Raw genomic sequence first — 23,190 nt, 5'->3', positions numbered from 1 at the left:
GTTCGCCATAGACGAAAAGTATAGCCGCAGAAATAGCTACTTAAATGATCTCAAGATAAATTTATGTCAAGTTTATGCTGCTGACAAGGTGCTAATCGTAACTGACAAAGATTGTTTCGATTGACAGATTCACATGGTGTTTAATTGTTAATGGAAGGAAGGGTTCGTATATAAGCTGATCTCAGTCATCCCCTGCCAAATCATTTTGAGACTAATCAATAACATTCTCTCAGTCGGACGCTTACAAACAGTGCAGAGTAATTTCATAAGCAAAGAAGGGGAATTAATTAATGGACTACCTGAAACCAGCTAAAAGAAGTTTGGATATGCTGACGAGGTAGCATCTGCGGTCAGCGCAAACAGTTCAGAAGTGCTGTAAGCACGCTAACTGATTGTCTCAACAAAACACGTAAACATTTCACCATATGAAGAATCATCTAATGTCTCTATAACCGAAGTCAACAGTTTCCACTTAAACAACAAAGCGGCATATTATAAACTAGAGGTTCATATGAACGACGCAGTGCTCCCCTACCAGACTCAACGAAATTTTCTTGGAATGACTCTCGATAGGAAGCTATCTTTCAGGAAACATCTAGGAAAAAATTCTTGGAAATTAAGCACGCGAAACAACCTTATTCAGGAACTCTTCAGTACTAGCTGGGGAGCACCAGCAAATACAGTTGGAACTTTTCAGTTTAGTGTTTTTTGCCGAGCGGTTCTAGGCACTTCATTCTGGAACCGCTATGGTCGCAGGTTCGAATCCTGCCTCGGGCATGGATGTGTGTGACGTCCTTAGGTTAGTTCGGTTTAAGTAGTTCTAGGGGACTGATGACCTTAGACGTTAAGTCCTATAGTGCTTAGAGCCACTTTAGTGTTTTTTACGGCTGAGTATTGTGCTCTGGCGTGTTTCAACAGATCTCAGGTAAATAAGATAGACAGCTGAATATAATAACGAGAATCATTTGTGATGGCATAGGAACTACTCCCGAATGCTGGCGTCCATCAGTCTGTCACACACCTCCGTCTTTGTTGAGAAGACTAGAAGCACTGACGAATAATATAAAAAAATGAATAATCTTCAACTTCCCATCCAAGAGGATATTCCCGAGTTGAGAACAAATCCGCTTCGTTCCAGAAATCCACCCCTGCTACTTCCCCAGCAGCTTGCTGATAGCAGCTTCACGACTGAGAGCATAATGCACGAAATCTGGACTACTAAGCCTCCACCTGAAGTGGATATCTTCGCAATGGTGGCAGAATATAAACCACTTTCGAACAAGACCTGCACAGATGGGCTAAGGGTCCCAGCCCAAGATGTGACTGTGGACCACCGAACGAGACCATCCAGCACATTGTCGAAGAGTGTAAACTAAGAGCTTCCTTGGATGGCTCAAACGACTTTTTCATGACCACTGCTTCAGGCCTTGACTGGATAAGGAGAGGGAACATTAAAATAAAATGCTAAATAGTTAAATGTTACTGACTTGTTTTTGTGGTAAAGAGTTCTCCTTGAGAAGTTCCTAGGGAGCCCCCTATCGGAACAGAACGCCGCCGGCGGGGCGTTGAGGAAGTGAAGACAGGGGAGGGGATGGGGAGGGGGGGTTGAGGGAGGAGGGGAGGGGAGGTGGGAGCGCGAGGCGGCGATTAACGAGCACGGTCGGTGTGTCTGCGGCTGCGGCCGTGCTGCTAACGGGACCCGGAGTACGGTACCGGCCGGGACCGCCACCGGACACCAGGATGCGCTGCAGGATGTGCGCCCAGCCGGCGCATCGCGGCTCGTACTGGGCCGGCGCCCGCTGCTGCTGCTGCTGCTGCTACTGCTGCACTGCTGGCCCGTCTGCTCGTGGCGACTCTCCTCACTTCTGCTACCAGTAGAGACTGCTGTAAAGCTATAACCAAAATATGCGATATCACTACAGTATTAGTCACCGCCTTAGAAGACCACAAGGCCCGCTTTCGAGCCTTGTAGATGGTGTAGAACTGATTCCAAGCGGTCAGGTGACCGTCCACCGCTGACCGGGGATCGAACCCGAGAGCTTTGGAACCGTAATCTGGTTCTTAACCACTAAACCATCTTTTTATTATTATCGCACATTTCCATTACTTACGTTACTCCGACTAGGGTGGCCGAGCGGTTCTAGGCGCTACAGTCTGGAACCGCGCGACTGCTACAGTCGCAGGTTCGAATCCTGCCTCTGGCATGGATGTGTGTGATGTCCTTAGGTTAGTTAGGCTTAAGTAGTTCTAAGTTCTAGGGGACTGATGACCTCAGAAGTGAAGTGCCCTTAGTGCTCAGAGCCATTTGAACCATTTTGAACTTACGTTACATTACTATTAAAAATTATAAGTATCTTGAAAGGAGGGTATAAGATGAACATCAACAAAAGCAAAACAAGGATAATGGAATGTAGTCGGGTGATGCTGAGAGAATTAGATTAGGAAATGAGGCACTTAAAGTAGTAAAGGAGTTTTGCTATTTGGGGAACAAAATAACTGATGATGGTCGAAGTAGAGAGGATATAAAATGTAGACCGGGAATGGCAAGGAAAGCGTTTCTGAAGAAGAGAAATTTGCCAACATCGAGTATAGATTTAAGTGTCAGGAAGTCGTTTCTGAAAGTATATGTATGGAGTGTAACCATGTATGGAAGTGAAACATGGACGATAAATAGTTTAGGCAAGAAGAGAATAGAAGCTTTCGAAATGTGGTGCTACAGAAGAATGCTGAAGATTAGGAGGGTAGATCACAAAACTAATGAGGAGGTATTGAATAGAATTGGGAGAAGAGGAGTTTGTGGCACAACTTGACCAGAAGAAGGGATGGGTTGGTAGGCCATGTTGTGAGGCATCAAGGGATCACCAGTTTAGTATTGGAGGGCAGTGCGGAGGGTAAAAATCGTAAAGGGAGACCAAGAGATGAATACACTAAGCAGATTCAGAAGGATGTAGGCTGCACTAGGTACTGGGAGATGAAGAAGTGCAACGTCCCCTTAGAAAAATTAATGAATTACTGTGCTGATAAACATCTTATGGTATTTGATTTTCAAACAGCTGAGCAAAACTGAACGTACTCAGACATTCACTAAAGTGACACACAATATTTTTAGCGCAACGCAATCTGACTTTCAGTAATCCCTACAAAAGAATGGCCCTGACTAGCAATAACCTATACCTTTAATGAATTCTTACCTCACAAAAACCTTCGTTACTCGAACTACTGCAATACAACGAGCGCCAATACTGCCAGCTAAATAAAAGAGTCTAATTACTGAAGTGACTAACTACTGATAGGCATCGTTTGCAAATGAAAGATTTTGATGGATAACAAACAATGTATTTACCTTAATAGTGTTGAAAAGTCATAATATATATATCAGTTCATGACATCCAGTCTTACAAATTTACTGTCTCTGATGGACACACGTCCAGATCATCCGCTCGCAAAACTCCGCCATCTCTCTCCCCACATCCACCACTGCTGACGGCTACGCGCAATTAACGTCCAGCTGCCCAACACTACAATAGCAAACAACAATGCAAACCAGCCATAGGCTGCACACAGCACAGCCAGTGATTTTCGTACAGAGCGCTACGTGGCTTTACCAATAAAAAAACCTAAACAGCCTACTTACAGAAGCTTGCATAGGATAGAGTAGCATGGAGAGCTGCATCAAACCAGTCTCAGGACAACTAGTAGTAAATTGATATGAGTGTCCAAAATGGCTATTTGAACTAATAAAATTAATAGTGGCATTGCTTTTGCTACTGCAGCTGTAGCCTTAATGGTTATAATAGTAGTAATAATAATAATAATAATAATAATAATAATAAACAACAAGTTCCTACATACAAGTATGCACCACAAAATGTACTGGCGAATGATGAATACAAATTATACTGGAACAGAACCATTATAACAGATAAAACAACGCCACATAACAAACCTGACATCATACTCACCAATAAAAAGAAGAAATTAACACAACTAATCGAAATATCCATACCCAATACAACAAATATACAAAAGAAAACGGGAGAAAAAATTGAAAAATACATCCAACTGGCTGAGGAAGTCAAGGACATGTGGCATTAGGATAAAGTTGACATCATACCAATTATACTATCAACTACAGGAGTCATACCACACAATATCCACCAGTACACCAATGCAATACAGCTACATCCAACCATATATATACAACTACAGAAATCCGTAATTATTGATACATGTTCAATTACCCGAAAGTTCCTAAATGCAATATAACACATACCGTACAGTTAATAGGAAGTGACGCTTGATCAAGGTCCGCGTCACTTTCCATTCTTAACCAGACTTAACGTCTGAGAAAGTAAAGAAATAATAATAATAATAATGACAATAATTGTGACATTAATAACGATAATGATAGTGGCAGATATAAGAAGAAATTATATTTCTCCAAAGTAGCTGCTTTCTGACATAGCGAGTCTTGGGAAAAGGAAATTTAAGGAGACTACATAGGATAAGAATGCTGGGATCATGAGGAAGATCAGATTGGAAAAAGGAGTGACCAAGGGTAACGTGTGTAGAGGGACAATGATAATATTATTGTTGCTTTAGCAGATATGTCATTACCAGTCTTCTGGGCTGGAATTCTTTAATGTAATACGGGAGCTTTTTCCAGGCTCGGGTTCGTGCTACTGACAAGGACTTCGAGAAGGCAGCTGAACGATGGAGTGGGTCAGAAAGGATTTTGCAGTGATGCGAACGGGTGCTTCTGTCGTGTTATTCAGACAAGAGCATTTAGGTCTAGGACAGTGTTCATTGATATGTCAGTAGAGAAGACGGAGGCTACGGAAATCTCTGCTCTTGTCTGCACGCAACCAGCATAGCTGTGCATATCATGGAGAAATGTTGTCAGAAAGTCTAACACCACAAATGAAACGTATACAAGTACTCATAATTAGGTCCGGGCGCCGTGAGCTTTCCCGTGAAAGGCCTTGCAGTATAACATCGCTGTAATCACTAACTGGAAGTATAAGTGTTGTACAAATTTCTTTTTCAAGTCTAAAAGGAAGATCTTTTTATATTTTTGTAAAGCATGGAGAAATGCTGATCCCTTCTTGCACATTACAGTCACGTGCAGAATCCAATTTAGATTTTCATCTATTATTACTCCTGGACGCCAACGGCCTTGCCGCAGTGCGAACACCAGTTTCCGTCAGGTCACCGAAGTTAAGGGTTGTTGGGCTTGGCTAGCACTTGGATGGGTCACCGTCCGGATCTGCCGAGCACTGTTGGCAAGCGGGATTCACTCAGCCATTCTGAGGCTAATTTAGGAGCTACTTGACTGAGAAGTAGCGCCACTGGTCACGAAAACTGACAACGGCCGGGAGAGCGATGTGCTGAACAGATGCCCCTCCGTATTCGCATCCGCTGACGCCTAAGGTCTGATGAGGACACGGTGGCCGGTCGGTACCGTCGAGCCTTCATGTCCTGTTCGGACTATGTTTGTTTTACTACTCCTAGACTCTTTCCTGAAGGAGAGTAGTGGATGTTTATCCCATTTAGGGTTAAAGATGCCAGGGATTCCCGATATTTCGGGATAACGAGCCTAGAATGGCCAACCAGAACCGCTTGGTTTTTGGGTGGGTTAGCTTTAACTCTATATCCTGCACGAATATTGATAGAGCACATAGGTCGGTACTGAGATTCTCGATAGCTGTCTTCAGCTCTATAGGTTTTTCACTTAGATATGATTGGAGATCATCAGCGAACATGTGGTACTTGCAATAGGACGAGACTGATGACACATCATCTACATACAATTAAAAGAGTATAAGACCTAATACCGAACCCCGGTGTGACTCCTGATACTACCTACCTTCATTGTGAAATGTTTTTGTCTCTTAGCTCTTACTATCTCTTAAAACAGCTCCTACTATAGGAAACTTGGTATTGTGGCAATTAACTTATTCAACTGATGCGAAGCTGTAATTGTACAGTATTTTCACGACTTTCGTTAGAGCTTCGTGGTTCTTCACTGCTCTTCCGACGTCACCTGCATAAGATGTAAGACAAAGATGGTTAATGGTGACATTCGTCTTTTACTGCTGACAAAAGTCTGTCCATGGCTATCGTTAACATCATCATGTATAAGGGACATCCTTGTTTTACGGTTTGATTTATGTTTATTATATCTGTCAATTATAAAAGGATAGATTGCTGCTCACCGTAAAGATGACACATTGAGTAGCAGACAGGCTCCATGAAGAGACTGGGACACATTTAGCTTTCACCCAAAATCTTCTTCGGAAACAAAAACACAAGAAGCACCCGACTCTTACAAATGACAGCTATCTTCGTCATCTAGGACTCTGGTTCCTCTTCCTTTACAAAATCCAGTTTGTTCTACAGGTGGCTCCCTGTCTACAAGTTGGCGAAGTCTATTTTGAAAGACATAATCATAACTTCGGTAGTATATCAGACAGGTGTAATTGTTCGATAATTCGAACAGGGCATACAACGTCAACACTGCCAAGTCAAAAAGACTTCCAGATATTCCGTGGCCTGATTCTAACTGATCATTTCAGAGAACGTAATTTCTACTCACACTGATATTCCTGTCCCGTTACAATCAGTCGTAGCGATGTTCGGGTTAGATTTTTAACCCATCGCCTAGATTTCCTCTGTCCAAACTTCTTGTAAGAGAGCTATGACAACAGTATAGCAATAAAGAAAATCAGCAACTAATGATATTTTCAGTTCACTCAAGAGCTGTTTTTCATTTGTTGTTATGGTGTTGTAGGTCTGCTCCATTAAATTCTGGTGTATTGTAAGATAAATAAAAAATAGAAAAAAGATATTTAAAAACTCGCAGCGAGTCTGGAACTTCACCTGCCCAGGATCCATATTTTTGAAAGTCACTTACTCGTCACTCGTTCTCATTTTCTTGTGCGTGCAGAACGTCAGCTGATACGTGTATCTTACCTTTGTTTTCAGCCATACGTTTCTTTTTGTTTCCACCGGGATTGACAGTATCCTTTCTCACAGTCTTTCCTTGTTCCTGTGATCACGCTGTCCGCAGTCTGCTTCTGGATGTTTCTCTGGTAGCTAAATGTGAGGCCAGCTTTTTCGGTTGTGGCACGGCGTTGTTTCCTGCATCACAAGCCGCAAGGAGCTCCTTTGTTACGCAGTCCTAAAACTGAATTATATCCTGATCTCCGTTCACTCGAGTTTCATGGTAATATTTCGTCTGTTAAGTGTTTGTTCCTCACAAGTGTGCCCATCATTTCCTTTTCCATATTCTTAATTATGACTACTCGTTTATTTCTCGATCAAAATTGCATGTCACTCTCACTTCTTGAATTCGTTACCGAGTCTCTGCAGTTTATTGTAGTCTACTAGATCTCTTTTTCGTTTCTGTTTGTTCATTTGAATTTTCTTGGCGCTTTTGTTCCATATTATTCCTGTCAGTTTTTGGTATAGGTGGCTTTGATATGCTGACTATTTCCACTTAACTTGTTGTCACTGCATTATCCGTTTAGTCTACTCTTTTCCCTTTATCCTCTTGACTGGACTGCGGTGCAATGATTTCATTTCGCTTTGACAAAATTGATGCGTACGGACTTCTTCACTGGTATCCATTGCCACTAGGAAGTTGTACGGGCTTTCTGCGATCACAAGAATCCACAGATGTACAGCTGAGTTGCGAGCTAAACAAGGAGGAGGCTAATTTTCGTACGCTGGATACGGTCTCTGGCCGCAGATAGGACGGAATATGCCTCTGCAAACCCTCTCTGGCTATACTGATTCCATTTAGTTTTATCATACATACAGCATCCGGTCAAAACTTTCCGGACACCCATGCGTAATACAGAGTTGACCATTAGATGTCTCGAGAACTGGACGCGATAGAACAAAAGGAGGCTTTGAATGCAGCGTTGACAGTAGCGGAGCAATGACAGCAGAATGTCACAGTAAGGACAGCTCACACGCAAGCCTCCAGATGTCAGTCACTCAGATCGGTACCAAACGTTGTATGTCGATTAATTATCAACCAAAACTCCGATTTAGTTCTTTCTATGAACCGTCGTCCAGCAGAACGGGTGTAAACGTTAATTAAAAGTAATGCCAGAACTACAGAGGAGAAGAAAATTACAACCGTCGGTGTGACGGTCTGTTGCTTCCGTGGCAAACTTGGTAGGACGTTGGAGTCTCGTTATATAATGTAGGTTCCGTGTTCGAACCCGAGTTACGTTAAATGTTTTTTTTTAAACTGTATCATGCGTGAAAGTTTTATATGGGGCAATGTGTTTATGACACGTAAAAGGGGTGTTTGTAGTTTAAGCAATGTTCTCTCGGCATTCACCTTTGGCTTCGTTTCTTTGAAAGTAGTAAACCTCTAGAGTACATTTGTAGTTTCACAGAATATACAGTCAGAACATAAAAGTAAAGAAACAATTGCATCAGGCGTGAGGAAGAAGTAGCAATCATAACAATTAAGAATAAACAAAAGAATAAGATCAATAAAAAAGTACACAACGTTCAACTAACGAAGCGAAACGAGACTGGCAAAATAACATTGGCACAAACTCCTAATAATCATTTTACATGTCGGTAAAATATTCTACCATATAGCAGATTCATGTGTAAACAGTTGAAAGAAATTGTCATCAGTGGGGTGTGAACGCTCTACCCGCGCGGCAACTACGATATCTTCACTCACAGATAAGCTATTCCTGTGCTCCGTATGTCTAGTGATACTTTTAACTACCGTTTAAGCATGCTCTACTCGACGACAACTTACAGTATGAACTAAATCGGTCTTCTCTATCAACATAGAACGTTTCGTCCCGATCTGAGTGTCTGTCACCTGGAGGCTTGCGTGTCAGTGACTTCGAACGTGACTAGTCACTGGATGTCACCCGAGTAACTTATCTAACAGGGACTTATGGACCATTCTAATGCTGCCCAAGTCAACTCTTGGTGATGTAACTGTGAAGCGGAAACGAGAAGAAACAACCACAGCTAACTCAGACCAGGCAGACCTCACGTACTGACGGATGGGGCCGGCGAAAACTGCGGAGGGTGGTTGTATAAAATAGCATGGAATAGGCGAAAGGAAACACTGGTGATCTCGAAAGTGCTACCAACAGCCTAGCAAGCACAAAGACTTTGCGTAGGGAGTTAAAAAGAAGCTACTTCCAAGTTCAACAATATTGACATACATAAATTAATCTAACACCTGGTGGCTTCAGACAGCACACAACAAAAACTGCCTACTCCATCTTCTTTCCCCCACGGACAGCTACCTACAACTGAGCGCCCAGAGCTCTCTTACTCGAACACTATAACAATTTCAGACCAGAAGCAGAATGTCTGGGTCTGCGGTCTCACATGGTTAGCGATATAAAACCTATCAAAGACATACATCGTTTATAAAATCATATTCAGGTGCCACATACAAATGTGCCCCAATATACTCCTTTCAGCATCAACAAGACAACGCACTGCATCTGTGAGCCAATGGTCTGTGGACAATAACATTCCTGAAATGGACCATCCTGTATAGGGAATTTCAAATGACAAATTTTATATTCTCATTGATTGTAAAGATAAATCAGCATATTAAGTAATTGCAGTTCTGCTTAGCGAACGATCATCGTGATTAAATTTACCGGTACCTTTAGTATTTTGTGCTGTTATTCACAGACTCTAGCACTGATACGTTTCGCAAGTACAATTTTTAAAATATTGTCCATTTGAACACATAGAAATTTCTTGTCATGCAGTCTACTTTATTAGCAAGTTCCAAAACGAGAAACGAGATGCCTGAGCGGTTCTAGGCGTTACAGTCTGGAACCACGCGACCGCTACGGTCGCAGGTTCGAATCCTGCCTCGGGCATGGATGTGTGTGATGTCCGTATGTTAGTTAGGTTTAAGTAGTTCTAAGTTCTAGGGGACTGATGACCGCAGAAGTTAAGTCCCATGTTGCTCAGAGCCATTTGAACCATTTGAGAAACGAGATGCATACGCATTACTTTTCTCAAAGCTAAACCTCAGTGTTGTTTGCCGTGGAAAGAACATTTTCACCGAACTTACTATTACGAATTCTCTGTCAGTAAGGCTGCAGCACACGACCGCACACGGACTAGTGCCACCGAGTCGTGTTACGATTTTCAAAATTGTTATCTTCGTATTCATGTGTGCACAATGTAAGAGTGCGGTACTCAATGATTATTGTCATGTTTGTATGGTTTCTCTAATAGCCCCAAAACGCTGTTCTTTACCGGTTACCAGACTGGTATTTCTACAGAATTTGAAGGTTAATAAATATCAAGAGTGTCGTATACAGAAGTATTCGTGCCGTTAATATGATAGACTTGATTCAAAAATGTGTCGTTAGCTTGTGTCGTCGTGGAACAATCGCCAGAGTTAGTACCATGCCGAGTATGTGACGCAGTAGCCTGTTGTCTACAATTCCTTGAGAAAAAGAAAGTCTTGAAGCAGAGGATATCAGGCAAGAGACTAATCACAAGTTTAGAATCGATGAAACATTGTCGCTGACATCCTATACAATCGTTGACTTCAGTGTTGTGAAAATCCGGGACCGACGCATGGCAAAAGCAATTACTTCTGTAAAAATTAAGGTCCCTTTTTCTTACTGTAGAACTCGTTACAAGTAATATTGTTCATCAATTAACTAAATTTTCAGTTGCTAGAAATACTTGAAATCAGGAAAAATTTTGCACAGAATTTCAGCTTATTTTTAAATGGATAAACACAATTTCCATTTTCTGTTGGATTAAATTTAGTTATGCAAATGCACAACACCAAATTCTGATTAATGGTTTTTTAAATGTAACCGTTTCTACATAACATAAGAACCTTTAGTTTTTTGTTAAATGTAACAATTCCGGTGTTACATGAAAAGTAAAACTTCCCTTTCTAAACATTCTGTATCTATCATTGTTTGTGTCTGTATCTGTAATATCTTTGCAAGTCTATCTGTGGCTGCGACATTCAGTTGTCACGTCACGAGGCTCTGAGAAGCTGAAAGCCTGTTTGTGATCAAATATTTTGCAGAACATCAGGAAAGTGTTTCCTTTTTAATATTATTATCACGATGAACGGCAGAGGTAAAATTCATTTAATGTTACAAACTGTGCTGACAAAGTGCAGTTATCGTGTATTACAGATTATTGGGTAATTTCCAAGAATGATTATCTATCGAAGTCACGTGGTTCAAACCATACATATCGAACGTGCGATCGTAAATCGATCATGCGATTCTGGTGGAGGGCGTTATGAGTATGGTTACGGTGGTCACTACAGCAACGACAAAATAAGAGCGTTACAAAAATACTTGTACTTACAAAGGACACGACTTACCTTACTCGTTTTCGGTTTTGTCGTCATGTGAAAGGCCATTACGCTGGTCTGGATGGATAATTTGGAAGAGTCGAACCATGTATTCTTCCTTATAATCGTTCGTTTTCCGCACTGCCCGCAATGCAATTGTGACGGTATTTACGCATGGTAACTGTTCTTAGGACGTTTTACACACCTCCCACCACCACAGTCTATACAGTCCCTTCTTTCGTCGTCCGGTAGTACTCCATATTTGCGACAAAAAGTCGAACAATTTTCTATGGGGGATAAGCATGCAATTAGATTTTTCCATGTGAGAGAACCCGCCGAAGAAAAGTCAGGAACACCAGACATCCCCTCACTACCGACATAAATCATCTGGGTTTCCCTTACAACTCACAAATATTACTCTGAGATATGTAATTTAGAGCAACTAAGGTAACGACGGAAAACAGATAAAAATGACGATCACAAATAATTGATCATAACGCCTGCCACCAGAGGCGCATGATCGATTTACGATCGCATGTTCAATATGTATCGTTTGGACACAGCGACTTCGATAGGCGATCATTCTTGGAAATTACCGATTATTGAAACAAAAGCTAACGGCTACACAACATAACATTTTGTCGAACAAGGAATGTTTATACCGGAACATACTTCCAAAATACATCAAGACTAAATCTAGGTGTATCTCATTAGCTGCAAAGAAGGCTATCAAGAGACACAGGAGAGCGTGGATGAAAGAAATGCGAAACTAGTACAGAGTCTGTGATAAAAAGTAAGTTCGTGTTTAAATGTTTATCCTATGCGTATTACCGGTGTGACTTCGATAGCTTTGATGGAAAAGTGCGTGAAGACGTATGTGAAGTTTTCCGGGAAATATATCTGTGTATAAAAGAAAAACTATTACAGTGAACAAACGAAAAGTCTGCTCCCTTACCTGTTCACAAGGAACTGTTCGCTGACCAAATCAAGAACTTACGAAATATAACGATTAATGCTGTAAGTGCAGTCTGACTTGACCCTCTGCTTTGGCAGTTGGGAGCGACCATAAGGGGTTACACAATATAACATGATCCACAGCTCTCGGCATATACCGTGCGGAGTGTCAAGTTCGCTTGCGCCTACAGTACTGATGAGTATTGGTGTTAAATAAGGGAATGATAGATGACTCATCCTGCACAGTCTCTGATAAACAGTAGTATTAAAGGTAGACACTGAGCTCGCGTTAGGGAATGTCATTTACGCGACCATTTGGTAGTCTACGATTTAAAAAGTTCTGCTTCCGGTAATGATGCAGTCTCGCCCAGTGAAATTTATATGTTAAGCAGGTTTAAGAAGATGATAACTTCCAAAAGGTCATTCTACCAAATACGGCTAATCATAGAGTTTAGTTTTGCTGTACGTTAGTAGCTACATTAAAGTAGCGACATTAACTAGTATCTTGGCAGTTCTGAACTTCATTCTTTACATAACACGTAGGCTGCAGGTTAGTGCCAAGTATGACACTCGCCTGAAAGCTAGCATTACCCTCTGAGAGGAATTTTGAAATGTTTGACCGTGTGTTTGCCTAATGAATAGAAGGTATCGAACATTACTTTCGTATCAATGGCAATTAACAGAAAACTGAAAGGCTTTATTTTGAGGATAATGAAAGTAGTAAATGCATACAAATGAATTAACAAACGGTCGAAAGCCTAATTAGGCATCATAATTTGAAACATTATGTTTCACGAAACATGAAAATGTGTTATTAAACTGACTTTCATTAATACTCCTATTAAATAGTGCAATGAATACACACGTCTACCGGACGAACTGAGTAGTGGGTAGCAGTAGTTACTATTTACACGAATCAGCAATCATAGGAAATTTAAAAGTTATTTCACTCATAGTAACAATAGTTCCGTGTGCAATCAATAACTAACTCAACACTAAGATGTTACTAAAGACCTCACAAGATTAAAATTGGGCATGACAAGAGTCCTAGTTTAACTAGCATACAGACACCTCAAATGATATTAAATAACATTACACAGACACTTTTAATACTCACAAGTTTATGAAAATGCTTCAGATATCTTTAGCGAAAGCAGTATTTAGTTTATCTTTCTTATAATATAAAAGAATATAGTGGGACCCATAAACTGAAACTGTCTTTACAGGCAAATCCTGTGACTATTTCAGAAACAAACTGCAGTTTGCCAATATTGATTTATGACAATACTTGAAATAGTTTAGATGTTCATACTTTAAAGCAAGTAATTTAAATATTAAGTTCAATCAACTTCAGAACTTAGTTCATGGTAATAATCAAAGCAAGATTACTCTTCATATAGGTTCAGTTTGTATGTCTTATCCATTGCCTGTGAAGCAGATACTTTTACGGTAACACTACACACTTTGGCACTGAACTTAAGTACATTTAGTACAGAAGCAAACCATTAATTAATTAGAAACAGGATACTCGGTTCCTACTCATTGAGAATGGGACTCTGCATTGGTTTCATGATCAGGACAATTTTAAGGTTCAAACACGTGTTTGTATCACTGTTTATTGTATGATTATATGATAGCGGAACAAACACTGGTAGCAGTTACTTCTGTAAAATATCTGGGAGTATGCGTGCGGAACGACTTGAAGTGGAATGATCATATAAAATTAATTGTTGGTAAGGCGGGTACCAGGTTGAGATTCATTGGGAGAGTGATTAGAAAATGTAGTCCATCAACAAAGGAGGTGGCTTACAAAACACTCGTTCGACCTATACTTGAGTATTGCTCATCAGTGTGGGATCCGTACCAGATCGGGTTGACGAAGGAGATAGAGAAGATCCAAAGAACAGCGGCGCATTTCGTCACAGGGTTATTTGGTAACCGTGATAGCGTTACGCAGATGTTTAATAAACTCAAGTGGCAGACTCTGCAAGAGAGGCGCTCTGCATCGCGGTGTAGCTTGCTGTCCAGGTTTCGAGAGGGTGCGTTTCTGGATGAGGTATCGAATATATTGCTTCCCCCTACTTATACATCCCGAGGAGATTACGAATGTAAAATTAGAGAGATTAGAGCGCGAACGGAGGCTTTCAGACAGTCGTTCTTCCCGCGAACCATACGCGACTGGAACAGGAAAGGCAGATAATGACAGTAGCACGTAAAGTGCCCTCCGCCACACACCGTTGGGTGGCTTGCGGAGTATAAAAGTAGATGTAGATGTAGAATTATTATTGAAAAACAATCACACAAACATACTGGTTCATACTGTGATACATATCTGAGCTCCTGACGTCGGCGGAGCAGTGGCGCAATAGTGGTGGCAAGCAAGCGGCGGCTATCTGGTCTCACACACTTGATGATGAATGCTCTTTATAAATTCTTCTTGGCTACGTATTATCCTCGTTTTAGAGCCATTTCATAATAACAAGTCCACCATACGACAGCCGAAACCACATCCGAGGCAATTTCAATGTAAATTGGCTTTCAAATGCCTTACTTGGCACCCTCAATGTTAACCGTACTACGTCTATCCACTGACTGCGTAGCATGCCTACCTAGTAGCTGCCCAGGTCGACCGCCAAAACCACCTTTTAACGTGCGCCAGGCCACTTCCGTAGCGGAGGGGTTGCCTACATCTCTTATACTATACAATATACATTCAATAAGCATGAACCAGCATTCAAAGTACAATTTCTCTTTCTGAACATACATATTTTATAAAGTTTCATTATTTCTAAACATTATTTTAGTTTCCATAATACATATTACAAAGTTCCACTTTCCTTCTGACAATTCAATGAGCTTCATTAGTAAAGAACAACCACTTTATAGTTACAATCGATATTGGTGTTACAATCTGACTCCAGCTTTTTATAATCAAGTAAGAACCGCTGTCAAATCTTGTAAAAGTATTATATCAAAAACCAATACCCGCATGCTTAATAAAATGAGTCCATGGCTGCTAGGTCATCTTCCTTGCGTAAATTACATAAATATTGCATTCAATTACACTCAATAGTGTTATCCACCTGCACACCTTGTGACATACTAGCGAGAAGGCTGTGTTACTACATAAGATAGAACTGATACTAGAAATTCCATATGTCTTGTTGATAAAATTAAAGACATATTGGTTCCATCGAGTTCTAACCTAGAATTGTTTGACGTCACTTGCTTACTTACTGATGATACCCTGATAAGTGTATAAACATTTCAACAGATCTTTTACAACAATCTAAATTAAATACTACAGTATTACACAACATAATCACTGCTACTCAGACGTGCGTAAAACAGAATTACGAGGGCATGCTGAAAAGTGAGGCCTCCGATTACTTATACAAAAACTCTTAAGATTTTTTAAATAAAACAAGCGTATTTAACATTCTTCATTTGTATCCGAATTGTAACGCAGACCTGTAACATGGCGGTGTGTAATGTAACTGTATCTGTGCATGTGAAACAGTGTGATGTAATCACGTTTTGAATTCAAATAGTTCGAACACACGTGGAGCACCCTCTCCTTCAGCATGACAAGTCCACACCACACACGAGCACTGAGACACCTGCAGGGCTCGCTGTCGTCAGTCATCCTCCACACAGCACCGACTTGACCCCATCCGATATTTACCTGTTTAAAAAACTTAAAAAACATCTTCGAGGACTTCGATTTGATAGAGTTGAAGCGGTGTAGCTGAGGTGATGTTGTGGGTCTCTCAACGAATTCAAGCATTCTACAGTGACGGTATCAGCAAACTAGTCTCCCGCTGGGAGAAATGCGTTCATCGCCGTGGTGTCTATGTTGAGAAATAAATATATAGATATGAATGATACAGATTTAGAATGTTAATAACGGCTGTTTTATTTAAAAAGCTTTAAGAGTATACACATAAAAATTTGAAGACATTATTTTTCAGCACGCCCACGTGTTTCCTGTTTGAGTACACTTATGGTAAACAGATTGAAGATCTAGTTCTGGGTTCCCCTCTTAGTCTTATCTAAAATTTTCATGAGTACTTTTGAACAAGTTTTCTTACAGACGGAGTCAATGAGAAGCAAAATTATAGTTTGCAGTGATTAGAGACTGGTATTACTAGACTATTTAATACTTTTCTACAACAGTTGAATTTCCAACGTAATTAACACAGATCATAATGGAGCTGTGAGGTCCCTCCAGGAATTTCTAGGGCCTTAATATAAACATTAGTGGAAATAAATACTTACTTACCCTTTACAGAAAAATAAAAGGTACGAATGCTGTAATTCCTGCACGCTCCTAGCATCCACAGATTCAAAAAAATGCAACTTTCCATACTATGGTGCGCCTCATATCACTTCCAGTATTTGAGTCTGCCCTTCAAACCGAATTACAGATTATCAAACTTATCATTTTCACTAAGGGATGTAGTTCTGACCTTATAGATAATTTTGGTTCTTTTGTGAACTTGAGTGCCAAGACTGGCTTAATGCACCTCTCTAACCTAGAACATCTTATAAAAGCCTCTTCATAGCAGCATAACTACTGAAATCTACTTCGGTTTGAATTTGTATCTGTATTCAAGTCTCTCTCTACACTTTTTACCCTCCCCACTTCCCTTCACTATCATATTAACGAATCCTTGATGCCTCAGGACGTGTCCTATCAACTGATCCTTTTTTTCAAATCACGTTGTGTCATAAATTTCCTATTTGCTCATTTCGATTCAGTATCTCGTCATTAGTTATTCAGTCTAATTCTCAACATTCTTCTGTTGCACCACATTTCAAAAGCTTCTATTCTCTTCACGTCTGAACCGTTTAACGTTTACGTTTGTCCTGACATCCTGAAATCTGCTACTCTTCAGACAAATATCTTACGAAGAGTCTTCCTGAGACTTCAGTTTACATTTGGGGTTAACAAATTCCCGTTTTTCATAAACACTTCTCCTGCTATTGTCAGTCTGCATTTTACGTCCTCTATACTTCAGCCACCATCAGTAACTTTTCTGCCCAAATAACAAACCTCATCTTAGACATTTAGTGTCTCATTTCTTAATCTAATTCCCTCAGAGTCGCCTGTTTTAATTCGAGTACACTCTGTCGCCATAGTTTTACTTGTTTGTGCTCGTATCACAACTTTTTGAGAAGTATCCACTGAACTGCTCTTCACGACGTTTGCCATCTCTCACAGAATTGCTATGTCGTCTCCAAACCTCAGTGTTTCCAATCCTTCTCCCCGAAATTTAATTGCAATTCCAGATCTCTCCCTAGTTTCCTTTGTTGCTTGATCCATGTACAGACTAAATAACATTAGATATGAGCTACAACCTAGCCTTAAACTCTCCTCAGCTATTACTTAATGTTCTTCGAATAACTGCGGTCTGGTTTGTGTACAAATTATAAATGGCCTTTCACTTCTTGTATTTTGTCCCTGTTACGCTCAGAATTTCAAAGAGTATGTCCCAGTCAACGCTTCCTGTTTGGGTATGCGGGTATATGGTGTATTTTTCGAACTGTGCCCCAAAGAGATATCTTCATAGCGATTACTGAAAGCTGTCGACACTGTCAACATAGATTTCTAACCACATTCTAGTCCTTTTTGCTTGCGAAACTCCAACAAGGCCAAATGCTGTGAAAGCTCTTACACATCCTCCATACAGTCCCGATATATCCCCCAGCGATTTCCATATTTTTGGTGCCCTGAGGACAGACATTCATGGCCGTCGATTTGCTTCGAACGAAGAGGTGCACCCCTGGGTACAATCATCGTTCCGTAGGTAACCGCAAACATTTTTCCATAAAAGCATTGACCGTCTTGTCTCACATTGGGATAAATGTATTAACAGTTGTGGCGATTACTTTTGAAATACTAGACAGTTTCCTTACTTTCTTCCATCTGTCATGTTTTCATTTGATTACCCATAAAATATCTTTGGAGCTTAAATGCTTGTACACTCGCAAGGACTTCCAATTTTCGACCATAATAACGTTACATTTTATATTTTAATATTTTCATATGAGCGATCAGCTACCTGGAAATGGTGATTAACACTTGTGTGTCTTGTTTATCTTTTGGACGAAACGATTTCATCCTACGAACAGCAAGACAGGTGCTCATAAGCTGAGAGACTACCGCAGTTCCTATTTACTATAGTGTCTGCTCAATTGCTGAAGCAGTAATTATTTATTTTTGACTGTTACTGATCTGGATAAAGAATGTAGTTTAAATACACGTTCTGAATATCATAATATCTTCTGGTACCATTCCATATCACAACCAATTCCTCAAAATATTTTCGTACGTCAGGAATCGGGTTCTAGAACGAACTGACCCATATCCGTAAGGGAACCACACGCCCTTTCAGCTTCAAAAGATGGTATTCAACATCCTATCGCAAAACTAATATGTTTTTCATACTTAAGGCCGCTCATTGTACTATGATTTCTCTCAGAATCCTTCCTGTTGTCCAAAATGTTCTATCGAAACAGTGTGTCTTTCCTGTTTTGTTAGTAACAGTATCATTTTAACGTTCTCTTTTGTCACGGTGTTTCAGGCTTCAAAAGAGACCGGCTATTAATGCTGTTATTAATCTGTACGAATCTTATTATCAACTCTTCTGAAATTGTTATTAATATTGCTTACAATTATTATTCAAATTATTAATTGTAATTGTTTGTCTCTAATGTATGCATAACTGAAAAGATGTACAGGATGTCTCATAATCGGTTGGTTGGACGATTTGGGGGAGCGAGGCCGTCGGTCCCATCGTATTAGGGAAGAATGGGGAAGGAAGTCGGCTGCGCCCTTTCAAAGGCTTCATAATTAATGGCGTAAATGCACACAGTTAAAAGTACACGGCACTAGAAGCCAAAAAGTCTAGTAAACACATCTAAAATGTACACCTAAAGAGCTATGAACAGCTGAAGTAACTCATATCTCTTCGGAGACATGCGTAAATTTCTGGGTGGTGCACCGTTCAAGCCGTTGTCACCACAGCACGAAAATCCCACTATTCGATGAAGTTTTAGTCTTTGTTGTTCTGACAGAGTTACAGCAGATTTCTATTGATGCGCTGGTTTCATACAGACCTGCTCTCTACACCATTTAATCCATAAGTCAGTTTATAGCTTTGCGTCTGCAAGGTCTCTTGCTCTACGGTTCGCGGTTATTGTATTACCTGTGCATATACAGGGTGTTTGTTTTAACTTGAGACTACTAATATCTCGAGAACGACACATCATACGAAAAAAAAAGTTCAAGGTGAAGGCACATCGGTCTCTGTTACAACTGGTCATCTCCTAACTACCCCTGCTGCATGGACGGGATCAGCTTCATGTTTTCAAATGGAACCCCCCCCCCCCCCCCCACTTCTGTCACATATTCCGATTCTAGGACAAAAAATACGTACGGTTTGCTCAGACCATCGTCTTCCATTCGCAGTAGATGGCGCTGTAATCGACATATATCAAGTGTACCTGTTTTTGCAATATCGAACTGACGCACTTGATTCTACGCTCCATTTATGATGTAAATGTAAACATTGGTGCTATAACGCTTGACAGTTACGTTTGAACTTACGCTAGTGTTGAAAAACTTATTTACCGTAGAATATGATTAGGCCATTTCAGTCTCTGGCAAGGAACTACGTTTAACGTGATCCAGAAACAACGATGTAGATGAAGTAGTTTTCTGTTCCCATCGGGATGTTTGATTTCAGTGAGTTCTCTTGCCTGTCACAATTCGGGTGCTTGATTTCAGTGCTTCTACATGTAAGGTGCGCCTATCACTATCATTTCGGACAATTACTTTCTTACAGTGGTTGTGCTTTGTAATCCGCAGGCACCCGCACAGTGGCCAGCGCGAGCGTTACGGCTGTTGGGGGAAAACACACACCGAAATCAGTCAGCCCGATGACGGGGCTCGAGGGCGGCCACCGAAATCAAGCATTCCTATGATTTTAGGACTCACCGTAATCAGTCCCATAGGAACAGAAAACTATGTTACCCTACAAGTAGTTTATTTGCGAGAAATGACAAGGTCTAGCCATATTATTTGTACTGTACTGTCACATTTGTAACTCTCGAGTAACTTTTGAACCTCAGTATCAAAATTTAGGTGACAAAGGTTTAGTTTACATCATAAATGAAATGTAGAAGCAAATGCTTCGGTTCTTAATTGCAAAAGTGGACACACTTGATATTTGTCGATTACAGTTCCATCTACCACGAATGGAAAACAATGGGTTGAGTACGTACTTTTTGACGTAGAATCTGAATATGCAATAACATGGGGGTTCCCATTTGAAAATACAAATTTTACCTTGTCCATGCAGGACGAGTGATTAGGAGGTGGCCAGTTGTAGCACAGACAGGCGTCCCCTTTTCTTAACTTTTCACCTAGAACATTTTTCCTTTCGATGCGTCGTTTTCGAGATATTTCGTCGTCTCGGGTTAAAACAAACACCCCATATGTATATAAGAGTATTTAATGAACAGTAGGAAAGCCAGTCTCAAAAGAATGATGCCAAAGAGATGTTGTTGTTGGTGTGGTCTTCAGTCCTGAGACCGGTTTGATGCAGCTTTCCATGCTACTCTATCCTGTGCAAGCTTCTTCATCTCCCAGTACCTACTGCAACCTACATCCTTCTGAATCTGCTTAGTGTATTGATCTCTTGGTCTCCCTCTACGATTTTTACCCTCCACGCTGCCCTCCAATGCTAAATTTGTAATCCCTTGATGCCTCAAAACATGTCCTACCAACCGATCCCTTCTTCTAGTCAAGTTGTGCCACAAACTTCTCTTCTCCCCAATCCTTTTCAATACCTCCTCATTAGTTACGTGATCTACCCACCTTATCTTCAGCATTCTTCTGTAGCACCACATTTCGAAAGCTTCTATTCTCTTCTTGTCCAAACTGGTTATCGTCCATGTTTCACTTCCATACATGGCTACACTCCATACAAATACTTTCAGAAACGACTTCCTGACACTTAAATATATACTCGATGTTAACAAATTTCTCTTCTTCAGAAACGCTTTCCTTGCCATTGCCAGTCTACATTTTATATCTTCTCTACTTCGACCATCATCAGTTATTTTACTCCCTAAATAGCAAAACTCCTTTACTACTTTAAGTGTCTCATTTCCTAATCTAATCCCCTCAGCGTCACCCGATTTAATTTGACTACATTCCATTATCCTCGTTTTGCTTTTGTTGATGTTCATCCTCCTTTCAAGACACTGTCCATTCCGTTCAACTGCTCTTCCAAGTCCTTTGCTGTCTCTGACAGAATTACAATGTCATCGGCGAACCTCAAAGTTTTTACTTCCTCTCCATGAATTTTAATACCTACTCCGAATTTTTCTTTTGTTTCCTTTACTGCTTGCTCAATATACAGATTGAATAACATCGGGGAGAGGCTACAACCCTGTCTCACTCCTTTCCCAACCACTGCTTCCCTTTCATGCCCCTCGACTCTTATAACTGCCATCTGGTTTCTGTACAAATTGTAAATAGCCTTTCGCTCCCTGTATTTTACCCCTGCCACCTTCAGAATTTGAAAGAGAGTATTCCAGTTAACGTTGTCAAAAGCTTTCTCTAAGTCTACAAATGCTAGAAACGTAGGTTTGCCTTTTCTTAATCTTTCTTCTAAGATAAGTCGTAAGGTTAGTATTGCATCACGTGTTCGAACATTTCTACGGAATCCAAACAGATCTTCCCCGAGGTCCGCTTCTACCAGTTTTTCCATTCGTCTGCAAAGAATTCGCGTTAGTATTTTGCAGCTGTGACTTATTAAACTGATAGTTCGGTAATTTTCACATCTGTCAACACCTGCTTTCTTTGGGATTGGAATTATTATATTCTTCTTGAAGTCTGAGGGTATTTCGCTTGTCTCATACATCTTGCTCACCAGATAGTAGAGTTTTGTCATGACTGTCTCTCCCAAGGCTATCAGTAGTTCTAATGGAATGTTGTCTACTCCCGGGGCCTTGTTTCGACTCAGGTCTTTCAGTGCTCTGTCAAACTCATCACGCAGTATCTTATCTCCCGTTTCGTCTTCATCTACATCCTCTTCCATTTCCATAAAATTGTCCTCAAGTACATCGCCCTTGTATAAACCCTCTATATACTCCTTCCCCCTTTCTGCCTTCCCTTCCTTGCTTAGAACTGGGTTTCCATCTGAGCTCTTGATATTCATACAAGTGGTTCTCTTCTGTCCAAAGGTCACTTTAATTTCCCTGTAGGCAGTATCTATCTTACCCCTCGTGAGATAAGCCTCTACATCCTTGCATTTGTCTTCTAGCCATCCCTGCTTAGCCATTTTGCACTTCCTGTCGATCTCATTTTTGAGACGTTTGTATTCCTTTTTGCCTGCTTCATTTACTGCATTTTTATATTTTCTCCTTTCATCAATTAAATTCAATATTTCTTCTGTTACCCAAGGATTTCTATTAGCCCTCGTCTTTTTACCTACTTGATCCTCTGCTGCCTTCACTACTTCATCCCTCAGAGCTACCCATTCTTCTTCTACTGTATTTCTTTCCCCCATTCCTGTCAATTGTTCCCTTATGCTCTCCCTGAAACTCTCTGCAACCTCTGGTTCTTTCAGTTTATCCAAGTCCCATCTCCTTAAATTCCCACCTTTTTGCAGTTTCTTCAGTTTCAATCTGCAGTTCATAACCAATAGATTGTGGTCAGAATCCACATCTGCCCCTGGAAATGTCTTACAATTTAAAACCTGGTTCCTAAATCTCTGTCTTACCTTTATATAATCTATCTGATACCTTTTAGTATCTCCGGGATTCTTCCAGGTATACAACCTTCTTTTATGATTCTTGAACCAAGTGTTAGCTAT

General features: G+C 40.6%; 1 protein-coding gene across 1 annotated transcript in view; it reads right to left on the bottom strand.

The window, feature by feature from the left end:
- Positions 1-1,689: 1,689 nt before the first annotated feature.
- Positions 1,690-23,190, bottom strand: part of LOC126235165 (uncharacterized) — a 90,861-nt gene continuing 69,360 nt past the window's right edge. Inside the window, exon 3 of the mRNA XM_049943897.1 lies at positions 1,690-1,892. Within this exon, the coding sequence (XP_049799854.1) occupies positions 1,690-1,892 (203 nt within the window). The remainder of the gene's footprint in view (positions 1,893-23,190) is intronic.

Source organism: Schistocerca nitens, chromosome 2 (assembly GCF_023898315.1).
Source record: "Schistocerca nitens isolate TAMUIC-IGC-003100 chromosome 2, iqSchNite1.1, whole genome shotgun sequence".
In the NCBI taxonomy this organism is placed as follows: Eukaryota; Metazoa; Arthropoda; class Insecta; order Orthoptera; family Acrididae; genus Schistocerca; species Schistocerca nitens.
This window is presented reverse-complemented; position numbering and strand designations above follow the sequence as displayed.